The sequence below is a fragment of the Doryrhamphus excisus genome, chromosome 2 (genome assembly GCF_030265055.1).
Source record: "Doryrhamphus excisus isolate RoL2022-K1 chromosome 2, RoL_Dexc_1.0, whole genome shotgun sequence".
In the NCBI taxonomy this organism is placed as follows: Eukaryota; Metazoa; Chordata; class Actinopteri; order Syngnathiformes; family Syngnathidae; genus Doryrhamphus; species Doryrhamphus excisus.
Genome location: NC_080467.1, coordinates 12,531,001 through 12,545,465, shown reverse-complemented (window position 1 = coordinate 12,545,465; position 14,465 = coordinate 12,531,001). Strand labels below are relative to the sequence as shown.

Sequence of the window (14,465 nt, the reverse complement as noted above, 5' to 3'; positions counted from 1 at the left end):
CAGCAACATAAATAGAGGATGAAAGCTTAGATTGATGTGGTGGGGGGTTGAGGGGGGGCAGTCTGGTGTGTGTGTGTGTGTGTGTGTGTGTGTGTGTGTTTTGGTTGGAATGAACCCTGTCAAGACTTGTGATTGACCTGGAAACGGCGAGTTAACCGAGTGGAACTGCACAACATTTATCCGCGCTCAAAGTGCTGACAGACTAAATGGTCCAAAGTTTTCAGGCTCGACTCGACAGACCTGTCCTCAAACAATCCTGGCCCTGAGTTGTGAGAGTCTTTTCGGAGCTCTCCCCGCTATCAGGCGATTCTTTGGCTTTGCCGGGTGTGACGATTAAGAACACAGCTGGGTTCCGCATTGACAAATGGCTGACGATGATTGGTCAGTGAAGGAGGCATGAAGCTTGGAGTTGTTGGGGAGGGGGGGAGCTAATTGTGTTGTGTTTTGTAAGAAACCATCAGAATGGGCCAAAATTGGCACCTCCCTATTTAGACTTTAACCCTTTGATGCACGAGTGACTGGACCCTACACTCTTCCATAAGTGGGTCAAAAATGACCCATACTAGAATCAATGTATTTTTATGTCAATTTTGCCATTTTGGTTAGGAATAATCACTTGTATGATATTTAGTATTATATTTACGACCACATGAGAATGATTTCATGTTAGAAACATCTTCATTTTTCACTTTTTTCCATCTTTGAAAAAGAAAATGACCCCGTACAACAATAGAAAATGTGAGGAGCCATTGTGTGTTGCATAAAGATAAGTTAAAAATGTAAATGGCATGATATCAAAATATGTTTTTTGAGGAATACCTGGAATATGAAATGCTACAATTTTTTCATTACGAAGATATTTCAAGAAAACAACCTGACCGGGTCATTTTTGACCCACTTATGGAAGGTTGGGGTAGTAACACAAAAACAAAAAATTCTTAAAATGTATAAAAGGTAAGTTAAAAATGTTAATAGCATGATATCAAAAATATGTTTTTTGAGGAATACCTGGAATATGAAATGATAATTCTTTTCATTATGAAGATATTTGAAGAAAACAACCTGACCGGGTCATTTTTGACCCACTTATGGAAGGTTGGGGTAGTAACACAAAAACAAAAATTTCTTAAAATGTATTAAAGGTAAGTTAAAAATGTGAATTGCATGATATCAAAAATATGTTTTTTGAGGAATACCTGGAATATGAAATGATAAAAAATTTTCATTACAAAGATATTTCAAGAAAACAACCTGACCGGGTCATTTTTGACCCACTTATGGAAGGTTGGGCTAGTAACACAAAAACAAAAATTTCTTAGAATGTATAAAAGATAAGTGTGAATGGCATGATATCAAAAACATGTTTTTTGAGGAATACCTGGAATGATTTTTTTCCATGTACAGAGACCTGCTTTCATATTCTTTAATTGCTCAACCTTACTTCACGGTTCAAGAAAGACAAACGTTCCATTGCATCATTTATTTTTTTCTTATATTTTCTTCCATGTCTGAGCTGCGGAAAAGTGAACACTGTATCAAGCCGTTTCTTACTCAGCCAGAGAAAAAAACAAAACAGATGTGGGACGTCTTTGGTTTCATCTGGATCAGAAGAAATATGTTGCAGACGTTGCGACGGAAAGATTAGTCATATTTCACCCAAGGAGAAGATGAGAATGTCGAGCGCTGCTGTGGTTGTTTGACTGTGGCTTAAAACCCAAACACTTGTAACAATTTTGTTCTTAAATCACGCTGACTGCATGTGATGGACATGGTTGGACTCGGTTCTGTAGCTTGGTTGGAAAGACAAATCACGGTGCCTAACCAGCGCCTGTTTTCCTGACAATTTAGTGGGATTTGGTACAAAATGTAGTCTACTCCAATTGCACTGCACGGAGAATTGATATAAAACAGACTTATTTTGAAAGATCTTTGTTTTAGTAGTTTTGTCAAAAATATTTCATCTTAAATGCTTTGAAATTGCAGCCAGAGTTTATATTTTTGGTTGCATTTCAAAATATTTCAAATATGACTTTTTTGAATAAACTTTATTTAGGCATGAGGATCGTCCCGTGTCTTGATGGACAGCCTTAGGTCTACCACTTGACTTTTTTGTTCCATTACCCTCATGTATTGTGGAATATTCATTCATTCATTCATTTTCTATCGCTTATCCTCACGAGGGTCGCGGGGGTGCTGGAGCCTATCCCAGCTGTCTTCGGGCGAGAGGCGGGGTACACCCTGGACTGGTGGCCAGCCAATCACAGGACACATAAGACAAACAACCATTCACACTCACATTCATACCTATGGACAATTTGGAGTCGCCAATTAACCTAGCATGTTTTTGGAATGTGGGAGGAAACCGGAGTACCCGGAAAAAAACCCACATATGCACGGGGAGAACATGCAAACTTCACACAGAGATGGCCGAGTGTGGGATTGAATCCTGGTCTCCTAGCTGTGAGGTCTGCGCGCTAACCACTCGACCGCCGTGCAGCCTATTGTGGAATATAGTTTATTCAAATAGTTGGTGGTTAGTCTTTTTTTTTAAATGTGTAGGGGGCCATGAAGAAAACAGCTGCTAGCCACAAATGGCTCATGGGCCGCACTTTGGACACATGGACTCCATCATCTTACTGGTCATTAAGTCAATGTTGTCTGCGTCCATCTTTTATATGGACATAATCAACTATTTAGCGGTGTACCAAGGAGTGGGAGTGGGAGTGATTTGGCAGTAGAATAATGTAAAAGCTGAGGAGGGAAAGGGTCGAAGCTCCATGCAGAACCTTCCCTTTTCTCAGATCCTCAGCGAGACACTTTCATTAAAATCCTAAGAGGCTCCACACACTTGACTCCTTTCATACGCAATAATGTGTGGCAGCCTCATAAAGCAGGCTTAAATCTCCTCTGTGGAAAAAATGTAGCTTCATTGTTCTTTTCTTCCAATGCGCTTCCAACGAAGAGCGCTCCACACGGCGCCCAGAGAAAGACGGGAGTTCAGAGGTGACGCAGCAGCGAGAGCTGCCGCGCTGGTTTCCATGGAAGCTTCACATGAATTCAGGCATCTCCTCGGACAGTCGGGGTTCTACTATGTTATCGTGGGTAACGAGTCACTGATATACACTTCACGGGAGGGCAAAGGAGGCCCCTGCTGCTAGGATTAAGTCAACTGGGGCCAAAGTGTCTCTACTGTAGTTTAATTACATTTGAAGTCTAGACTAGACGCTGACTAAATATATTCTCACATGGTGAATACACTTTCACTTTTTATCAAGTCTGGTAATCTCATTTGTTACACGTTAGACCTTTCAAGCCAATCAGGTGCAAGATAGAACGCCATTTGTGGCAAAAGCAATATCGAGGAACAAAGGAGTCCTGTATGGACTGAAACTAAAATGCTAAAGCAACAATAGCTTGTAGCTCGGACTATCCTAAGCAGGAAGAGGGTCACTTCTGGAAAAGGCATGGCAACAACAATTGCAAAATTGAGGAAAAGGGGACACGTGTGGACTCTATGTGAAAAGTAATTGATAATAAGACATAATAGTGATGGTATGTAGTTTTTTTACTGAATTTTACGGTATTTGTTTCTCTTAACTCGTTCACTTACTCTTCTGCTGCTAGTGAAATTAAAAAGTAACTAACTGCAATATCTGGGCTCATTATGTCGGGGAGGTGAACTCATACGTCGATGTCACCGCCATATTGGATGTGGCAAGAGAGAACTGGGGCCATGCCCAATTCGTGTACTGCATGGAATTGCACCAACCAATTTACAGTCTAAACAAGATCTTGATTTTGACTGTATTTGGATGTTATGTCATCATTTCTTGAACAGAATTTATGGGATAATACTGTGGCAAATACATAAATACACAAGGCTGCAACGGGCCAACCATCTCAATGAGGTGTTTACATGTATGTTAGGGTGCATCAAAAAACACAATTATTGAATTTTGATATGGCTGGGTACTAAAAGTGTTCCAATATATGTAGAAACAACACATACAAAATATTTTCCCAATACATGATTATTTAGGGGTGCCACCATACATCTGTTTTTGTGGAATAAAGTGGTGAACAGTTCAATGGTCGCCATGGAGATCTGAGGTCAGCAAAGACTGCAGCTCAAGAACTCTGAGGTGATTATGTTTTTGTTGGTATTTATACTCCTATTATATATTACCAGCAAATTTGTGGTTTTGTCTTTGTAATTTGAATGATTTGTAGTCATATTTATAGGTATTTAGTGTTCATTGCCTCAACTGTAGCTAACATTAGCTAGCTACAGTTTGCTAATGACAGTTAGCTAATAGCTGAGCAAGCATAACATCAACAAGAGTAATATAGAGTAGACAGTATTGCTGATGTCTCATATTTATTGAGAGTGGTACTGTAGTCCTACATAATCTGATATACACTTTATATACTCCATGTATTATTTTAGGTACTGTGCAGCACAACCCACCAGTGCTCCTATTTTCAGTTGATTTTATTAAGTTGACATTTCCAGGTCAACTTTTTGGCAATTAGACTAGAAATTGCACATTTTCCGAAATTTTACAAAAGTTAATGTGTGAGGTGGCACTCCAAAATCTCAATGGATTTCCTCAAAACTTTGCAAAAGACATTTTTATGTTCATTAGGAAAAAAATGGAATGCCAGCCAAATTGATATTATGAATTTAAATTTAAATTTCCCATTCAAATTTGATGCACCCTAATGCATGTCTATGGGACTCTCCATCTGAGGTTTTTTTTTGTTTTTTGCAGCAGACTCGAGTGAATTGTGAACTTGATTCACTTCAGTGCATAACTCATAAAAACTGGAGTCAGTAAGAGGAACGGAGATGCAAAGATTCATGGTAACAATGGCACAATAATAAAGTGTGGACAAAACATAACAAATTATAAACCTTGACCTATTTTATATAATATATAGATGTATATTAGTGTTTTGGCATTTGGTCTGACTGAGGGACTTTAGTTTGAAGTCCCAGGTTGCCAGAGTCAGGTCACCTTGTCATGCGTCAGTCACCTCACGGTGTGGAGAGCAGCGACTGTCAAGAAGAACATCACTTCAGGAGCTCCTAAAAGGCGTCGTGTGTGTTCATTAAAGCGACCCACGGGAGAGCATAGGGGGGGCGTCAGGAGACCGCTCTCAAACCTCCGCCGTGGCAGCCCAGTCAAGATTGGCCTCTAGGCGCTCACCTGCCAATCACGCTGATGCTGCGCTTGACTCTAAAAGTCCTCTCTAAGTCGTTAGCTTACTTTAAGGGACATTTGATGTTTGGAGCGGAAAGACGGAGACATTGAAGTGTTTTTGTTGACATTTACAAATAATAATAAAGGGAGGGGGGTTCTTACTGCAATCTGGAAGTGTTGGGAAGGTGAATTGCTTTGTGCCAGGTGGTGCTTTTTTTAATTTAGCATGGAAATGAGCTTTTAATGAGCGACTTCTTACTCTCTCTTGGTTTTTTTTTCTTGCCAAACACTTTCCTAATCACCCTAAAATGTGTTTACGCTGTTGAGCCTGTGAATCGACATCCGTAAAGCACATTTGCATACATTGTGCAAGTCTTTCAAACTCCCTTACTTTTTAAAAAATCATAACATGGTAATAAATAAAGTCATGCACTAAAACAGAAGCGCTAAGTTAACAATAGTGCTGTTTTTAAGGACCTATTGCCAAAGATCTATTTTACGCTGGGATAGGCTCCAGCATACTGTACCCCCGTGACTCTAGTGAGGCTAAGCAGCATAGAAAATGGATGGATGAGTTGTATTTTTTGTGAAATGACAATAGCATTAGATTACTATAGCGTCTGCTGTCGTTCTTTTAAGGACCTGTTGCACTAATGCTTGTCAAAGATCCTCTAAACGACAGGAGCGCTATGCTACTTTTAAGTCAAACATAACTACACTACAGAAACGCTCATCAAAGATCCTCCGAATCCGAGAGAGCTCTGCTCTTTTTACAGAATCAGGTCAAAGTTTGCGCAAGTTCAAGTGTAGCATTCAAGCTAGTCCCTGCACCTTGCCGCATTGTGTCTTGTTAATATTTATAGCTAAGCTAACATTTCCATAGCTGTCACACAAGCAGATGCTCCGCATATGGCTTCTTGTCTGGCTGTGAATGATTGAATAATTAGCTTGTACCGTTTTTGCGGCTCATCCTCCCGTCCTCCAGGTGTGTGTCGTTTAGGAAGCCTGCGGCGAGAGCGAGTAATGACTTCTCTTCTCTTTCTTTGCAACCCCCCCCCCCCCCCAACACCACCCCCAACCCCTTCCAGGCTCTTGCTCTACGTTCTATTTCTGACAGAACAGTAATGAGTAATGAATGGCTTCGCCTTGCTCTCTGCCTCGTAACAAGTGAGACCATTCCATAGCGTGTGTTTTATATATTTTGGCTAATTAGAGACGTGTTTGCATGCAGCGGCCCACTCCATGGTGTTTGAAGAAAAAAAAAAAAAGAGGACGGTGGTCACCAAATCCAACAGTGAAATTGTTACCTTTACCCAAAAACACGCACACTGGCCTTACATGGGGACTTGGGAAGTACATAGTGTAACGTATAGTCTACACTTTCAGGCTTAAAGTATATAGTCAAGGATATATTTAAGGAAATCATTCACACAAGTAGTAAGAACAAAATTGTTTTTGTTGTTGCCATGGTGACCCTAAATCATTCAATTTCTTAAGAGAATGAAAACCCACAGTGAGGCAGCATTTAGCCACTATGGCCCCCACCTGTGGAACAGCCTGCCGGAGAGCCTCAGGACTGCGGAGACTGTTGATGTTTAAAAAAAAAAAAAGATTAAAGACACACCTTTTTAATCAGGCTTTTAGCTCATATTTTTAAACTTTTCTTATGTTTTTATCTTTTTAGTCCTATTTTATGCTTTTAGTCTTTAGCTTTTAACTCCAGTATTTCCTCAGGGGGGATCCTCCACACTGGGGGCTGTGTTGGGTCTGCTGAGGGGGTGCCATCCTTGGGTCCCTTCGACCCGGCCGGCTGGGGGTTCCTCCCTTTAATGTGGGGGTCCAGGTGCTGGTCCCCCAATGGCACGACCTGCGGCTCCTCCCTGTGTGGACGGCCCCAAAGGTGGCGTTTCCTTGATCCTCAGTGCCATGCCATGTCTCCCTACTGTGTGATTGTGTGTGGGTGTGTGTATGTGTGTGTGTCGAGTATGGAGGGTGGGAGGGCGGGGCTTTCTTAGTATTTGTTCATTCATTCATTCATTTTCTACCGCTTTTTTCCACACGAGGGTCGCAGGGGGTGCTGGAGCCTATCCCAGCTGTCTTCGGGCGAGAGGCGGGGTACACCCTGGACTGGTCGCCAGCCAATCACAGGGCACATATAGACAAACAACCATTCACACTCACATTCATACCTATGGACAATTTGGAGTCGCCAATTAACCTAGCATGTTTTTGGAATGTGGGAGGAAACCGGAGTACCCGGAGAAAACCCACGCATGCACGAGAACATGCAAACTCCACACAGAGATGCCCGAGAGTGGAAATGAACCCTGGTCTCCTAGCTGTGAGGTCTGCGCGCTAACCACTAGACCGCCGTGCCGCCCCTTTGTATTTGTTTTTCCTTTTAATTGTGGTAATTGTTTTTAATTCTGTAAAGCACTTTGTGTTGCATGTCTTTGCAGGAAAAGTGCTATACAAATAAAGTTGATTTGATTTTGATTTTGATTTTGATTTTAATGGCTGTTTTTTGTAGTGCTGCTTTTACTTTCAAGATGACATGCTAGTATTTCGTACCTTCATTTCTGGGCTTGGATTCTTTATGTAAATTGTACTCATGTGGGTGGAGTCCTGGCCTTTTTGCATGACAAATTCTTATATATACTAGAAAATGATTTGTGTAGGCTGGATATTGGACGCCACTGCCTTCAGAAGCGACATCCTCCCATGACCTTTCTCCACTTAACTTGGTGTTTGTCACTCGGCTGTGAAGACTCCAGTTATGACGGCTGACATGTGGCAATTTCCCCTGCTTAATGACCAGCAATGTGCCAATTACCTCCATCCGGAAGTTCCACTGCCAATCAAGTGCTAATGAGGGGCGTGTGAAAGAAGTGTGTGAGATGTTTCCTGGTGGAGAAATGTAATCACCAGAAAAGGGATTGCAAAGTGTGATGTTGAGTAGGGCTTACCTTTTCATCTCTGCTTTTATTAATGAGTCCTAATTATAGTCGGCAAGAAAAATGGGAACCGAAGCTCACTTTCGCCTTGCGTTCTCGCATTTCTACCACATTCCGTCCCTCGTTTCTCTCCCCCCCAGCACCACCACATCTACACTGAAAAGCTCTTTTGTTAAATTTTTAATTACCCTCGCCGTATCAAAGTGCTCTTGACATCCCGATGCGTCGCGTCTGCACAGGGCCCCCGTCGTGATTGGTTGCAGAAATTGGATAAGCACCTTTTTGTTTCGGCTGTCGGTCTCGTTTCAGAGAACAGACCTCATCCTCGCCTTCATCTTTATTTTCCTCCCAGAGACAAACAGAAAAGTGACAATCATAACATTGTTAGTTATCACACCTTGTCTTCATAGTCACCATAGTAATGTGTAGGTACAGTATATACATATCTTCAGGGACAATACTATAAGAATGGCAATTAGAGTAATCAGTGTATAGCTTGTATGGCAGTGTAAATTTGAGTCAACTCATTGCCACATGCCATTGATCTCTAAATAGCTGGTACTACAAGATAGTGCCTATATAGTGGTAGGCTGCATGAGTGCTGCTGACATTGGGGAGCTGTGGTTCATTGAGGGGAAACATTCTGTAACAGAGCGTAATACAATATACACTCCTGATGAAAATGTGCCTCTAAACCCCTGGGACATTTTTGTGGACTTCCCTTGCCGCCCGTCCTTAAATGTGCTCAATTGGATTGGATTTGACGCCCCTGCACAATCTAAAGCACCCCAGATCTTGACTCCCCCTCCACTGTGTCTCAGGTGGGCTCTTGTCTTGCTAATAGCGTTGGAGTGACAAAGTTAGATTTTTTTTTTCCTCATAAGAGAATAAAACTTTTTCACATTTTAGTGTCCCGTGTTTGGACACTGACGGACAGCAAATTCGATTCCCGGGCTCAGGGCCAATTTTTGTAGGTCTACCACTTTGGCTTTTTAATGACTGTGGTTGTAAACTTTTGTTTGTTTGTTTTTTTTACTTGAATGCTCCTGTAAAACTAAATCGCTTACTGAAAACTTTTTTGTGTTGCTCCCGCATCATCTTGTTTAATTTTGAAGCAAGCACCTTAACTCCTTCAGAGCCAAAAAACCTCGTTTATACATGACATATTTGCGTATCTGAATCAATAAAAATGCAGAATTTGGATGATGACAGCACTTCTGGTTTATGATTGGCTCTTAATGAACCAATCACAATCAAGAAATTACATTTCTCATCCGTTCCTTGATTACATGAAAGCCAGCGAGATGATGACGGTGCAGTGGATTGAAAGACGCCAACGTGAGTCATCATTTTCCATCAAAAATACAAGAAAACGATTAAAACATGACAGTAAAAAATGCAGGTCTGAAGGGGTTAAGATTCAACAGTGTGAAATATCAATTCTTGCAATTTTTTTAACTGATTTTAAAATGTGATCAGGAGTGTATCTTCTCAAGGGAAAGTAGTGTTCATTTTGATGATGAATAATTTTCATCACTTTTCATTAACAATCTTTTTTCCCTGAAGAAAAAAAACGGTCGATATCTAATCAAAGCAAATGCAGAAATTAATTTTTACTGCTGTTTTTTCCCCAGTTGGGCAGAACTCCAGAAAGTAAACTTTTATGTACTTTAGAGCCTGCAATGTACAACTTGTATAGCGGTACAGATTTACTATCCACACGGACTACTCTGAAATACAGCATATCCAAGTTTCATTTCTATAGCATTGTCCCATGAGAAGATATACTGGCATAAAAATGCTTGTAGAAATGTGAGGGGTGCACTCACTTTGGTCAGGTCCTGTATTATATGACCTCGCTTCCTATTTTAAGGACGCTAACTTACATTTTTTTATATTTTTTCAATAGATGCCAGAATATTCATTCATTCATTTTCTACCGTTTATCCTCATGAGGATCACGGGGGTGCTGGAGCCTATCCCAGCTGACTTCAGGCAAAAGACGGGGTACACCTTGGACTAGTCGCCAGCCAATCACAGGGCACATATAGACAAACAACCATTCACACTCACATTCATACCTATGAACAATTTGGAGTCGCCAATTAACCTAGCATGTTTTTGGAATGTGGGAGGAAACCCACACATGCACGGTGAAGAACATGCAAACTCCACACAGAGATGGCCGAGGGTGGAATCGAACTTGGGTCCTTTTGCCGTGTGGCCCGCGTGCTAACCACTCAACCGCCGTGCACCCCGATGCCAGAATATCTTCCACTATTTGCTATTGTACAGTAAACGTCCGCATTGGCCTCTACCAGTACCATTCACATGGTGGCATTTTAGTGGCCGCATGCAGTTTCTGTAGCAGTCAAGCCTCGTGTGGTCTGGGAAATCCAGCAGTAATTTGCACTGGTCTCCGACGACGGGTGGATTAGGGCTAATCTTTAAAGAACTCATGTCTGCTTATTGAATTTGTATTTATACTCCACAGACCCGTGTACTATGTTTTTCCTTGAGAAGAAAAGCCTGGAAAGTCCTATTCAAGGTCTAGAGCTTTTCTTCCTGTCACACACACACACACCAGGGGCCTAGGACACAAGTAAGTCAGCAAACAAGATGGAATATCCTAAAACATATTTTTCCAAAGACGGTTTGAGGTTGTCGTACGTATATTCGACATCACGGTCTCAATGTTGAAGCGCTATGTTGAAAAAAAAAAAACGCTGATGGACATTAGCAATGGCGTCTCATGTCACGTCTTATTGCACTGCGCTAGCGCAAGACGCAGGCTTAATTTCAGCGAGCAGGCAACCCTCCGTGGCTTTGAGCATTTGATTTAACTTCGATGTACGCTCACAGTGGAATCAGCGGAGGATATACATCATCCTCACCAAGAGAAAACAGCTAAGTTTGAATCCCGAGTTTATCACGAGGGGATTGGTGTCTTATGAGCTCCGTGGTGCCCGTGTTATAAACTGTGATTTGTCACAGCCAGCTAGGAAACCATCACTTTTGAATTGAATGTGCTCTTCTGAGCGTCTCCCATGTGTTCCTGTTGAGTGACAAAGCCAGTGGAAGCACTCAGGGGATGGGAAGGAGGGAGGGAGGGAGGGGGATCTGTCAATTCTTTGTGTTATTTTTCTATATCGTCGTATACGTGTCAGATCACAAAATATGTCAATTTCAGGAGTATTTTATTTGATTGAATGTTTATTTTCTTGCTGTGTTATGTAATGTTACATAATCTGTTGTTTTTACATTATTCATATCCAAAATATATTTTTTAAATGTCTATTTAATTTAATTTTTAGGCTATTTAATTTATCATAATAAATAATAATTTATAAAAGTTATAAAATGTATCATAATAAATGTATAATGTCAGAATCTTTATTATTGCACAGCTTCTGATCTATTGAATACAATCATGCACAAATTGATAAAAATACATTTTTATTTTTTTTATTTTAAAACATTCTATTTTATATCAAATATATTTATATAAATATATTAATTATATTATAATTATAATTTTTTAATTAAATTTATTAAACTATTTAATGTATTTAAATTTTTCTTTCTTCTGCAAATAATAATTCCCCTTTTGAAGTACTCAATGCTTTTTGGGGAGAGTACAATGGCCACTGTGTTGTACTGCTGTTGTGAGTGTGAACAGTGAGCGTCCACCTTGTGTTTTATCTCTCATTTCTAAACATCCTGCTTATCTTGGTCTGCCCTGCTCGTTGGCATCTTATCTCATAAACGGTCCTCCGTGGTGGGGGTGGGGGTGGGACTTGACAATGAACAGGAAGTCAGCTCGACAGGCAACCTCTTTGAAGACTGGGAAATATTTGGACTTTTGTTTGTTTGTTTTTTTTTGTCTTTTCCACCATCTCCACATCTTTGTGAAATATGTTGTTTTAGGACATGAATATCAGCATCATTTCATAATGGACTCATGAGGAAAAGGTCAAAAAGGCTCACTTGTGGTCTTTTTGTGTGTGCTTGTTTGACATGGCTATTAAACTGAAGTGCTTTTCTGGAGGGAGGAAAGAGCGTGATAGTTATTGACTTTTTGTAGACGCACCTCCGAGACCGCCTGCTTTAATAGTGGAGAGACATGGAGCTACAGTACGTACTGTACACATATGGCTGTCATATTATCTGGAAAAATATATACTGTATATTTTGAGGCTGTGTTTTCATCATCATTTCTTATTATTGTAGTTACAGCATGTAAAATGTTATTTTAAAAATGGATGGATTGAGTTAACATACTATTTATTTAATTGGATTAAACAGTGTTTGTTCCATAATTTCTCATCCATGAGGGATCTGAATTAGGATTGTTCTACCTTGGCAGAAGTCTGCTCTTCGTCTTTTTCATCTCTTCTGTGTCTCCTCTATAGGTGGAGTGGCTAAAGAACGAGGAGGTGATCGACCCCGCCGATGACAGGAACTTCTACATCACCATCGACCACAACCTGATCATCAAACAGGCTCGCCTCTCGGACACGGCCAACTACACCTGTGTGGCTAAGAACATTGTGGCCAAGCGACGCAGCACCACTGCCACCGTGATAGTCTACGGTGAGATGCTCTTATTTACATATCCCGAATGCTTGCATTAGCCGAGGCTAATGTATACATGAGGAAATTCAGGCAAACGAATGAAGGTTCGTCATCTGGTGACACGCTGAGCTGCAGGAAGAGGCTGACCTCCTGCTGTGATTTAGCACAGGGAGCCCCGCCCGCTGCTTCCCTAACATCAACTTACATGATTGGGCTGTGAAGTCAAACATGCTGGAGGGCTGTAAGCTGCAGACGGAGTGACACATGACTCGTCCGTGTTTTCCTATCAAACCGCTTAACTGAGGCCACCTGGGTTCATCCTGTTCAGCACGGATGAAGATGTGCAGTAGCATCACTTGGAGTTGTTTACCGACGTTGCTTCAAATATGAGGCTAGTGTGACATAAGTATAAGAACAAAGCGAAATACGAGCATATTTCAGAGAAAAGCAGTTGCTTTAATGTCAGCTTACTCTTCTAAAAAGCAAAATACTCTAAGCTGCAGCATCTGCTTTTGTTGTTGCCTTGCCTCTTCATCCCCGCTCTTCCTGGAACGCATTTATGTTTAATTGTGGAAGCAACGCAACGACAGGAAGAGTGTATTAATGTTGCAGGGTTTCTTTCGTAGCACACGCTCAGTGAAACACAAGATAAAGCTACACATGGAAGACGCAGGAAGTAGGCCGTACAAAGGAGTATTAGTTCATTCATTCATTTTCTACCGCTTATCCTCACGAGGGTCACGGCAGTGCTGGAGCCTATCCCAGCTGTCTTCGGGCGAGAGGCGGGGTACACCCTGGACGGGTCGCCAGCCAATCACAGGGCACATATAGACAAACAACCATTCACACTCACATTCATACCTATGGACAATTTGGAGTCGCTAATTAACCTAGCATGTTTTTTGGAATGTGGGAGGAAACTGGAGTACCCGGAGAAAACACAGGGTGGCCGAGGGTGGAATCAAACTCGAGTTTCCTAGCTGTGAGGCCTGTGTGCTAACCACTCGTTCACCGTGCAGCCCCGGAACGTCAACATTCATTCATTCATTCATTCATTTTCTACCGCTTTTCCTCACGAGGGTCGCGGAGGGTGCTGGAGTCTATCCCAGCTGTCTTCGGACGAGAGGCGGGGTACACCCTGGACTGGTGGCCAGCCAATCACAGGGTACATATAGACAAACAACCATTCACAATCACATTCATACCTATGGACAATTTGGAGTCACCGATTAACCTCTCATGTTTTTGGAATGTGGGAGGAAACCGGAGTACCCGGAGAAAACCCACGCATGCACGGGGAGAACATGCAAACTCCACACAGAGATGGCCGAGAGTGGGATTGAACTCTGGTCTCCTAGCTGTGAGGTCTGCGCGCTAACCACTGGACCGCCGTGCAGCCTTAGTATGGAAGAAAGTAATAATATAGAAACACTATTACTGGGAAAGACACTACAATATACAGTATACAGATACATATACAATATACAGATATATAAGTAACACAGAGAAAAATACATTAGTTATAACATGAAAAGAAAATCGTTTTCTTAGAATATTCCCTTTTCCGGCAGCCATGGGCTGCGGCGCCGCTGTGTGCCGTGCCGTATGTAGACGTTGACAGAGATGGATGAGCAAGGAAAAGAGACACATTAAGAGGAGTCAGTGAACGGGAACGTGCCGCTATCTGACCACAATTTACCGTCTGGCTGCATGACAGTGGAATGACCTGAGA

The 14,465-nt window shown here is 41.6% G+C and overlaps 1 protein-coding gene across 3 annotated transcripts in view; it reads left to right on the top strand.

Moving 5' to 3' along the window:
- Positions 1-14,465, top strand: part of unc5cb (unc-5 netrin receptor Cb) — a 132,954-nt gene that overhangs the window by 97,974 nt on the left and 20,515 nt on the right. For all 3 annotated transcript variants that reach the window (XM_058065001.1, XM_058064998.1, XM_058065000.1), the window contains one exon: positions 12,571-12,751. In XM_058065001.1, coding sequence (XP_057920984.1) covers positions 12,571-12,751 — 181 coding nt within the window. The remainder of the gene's footprint in view (positions 1-12,570; positions 12,752-14,465) is intronic.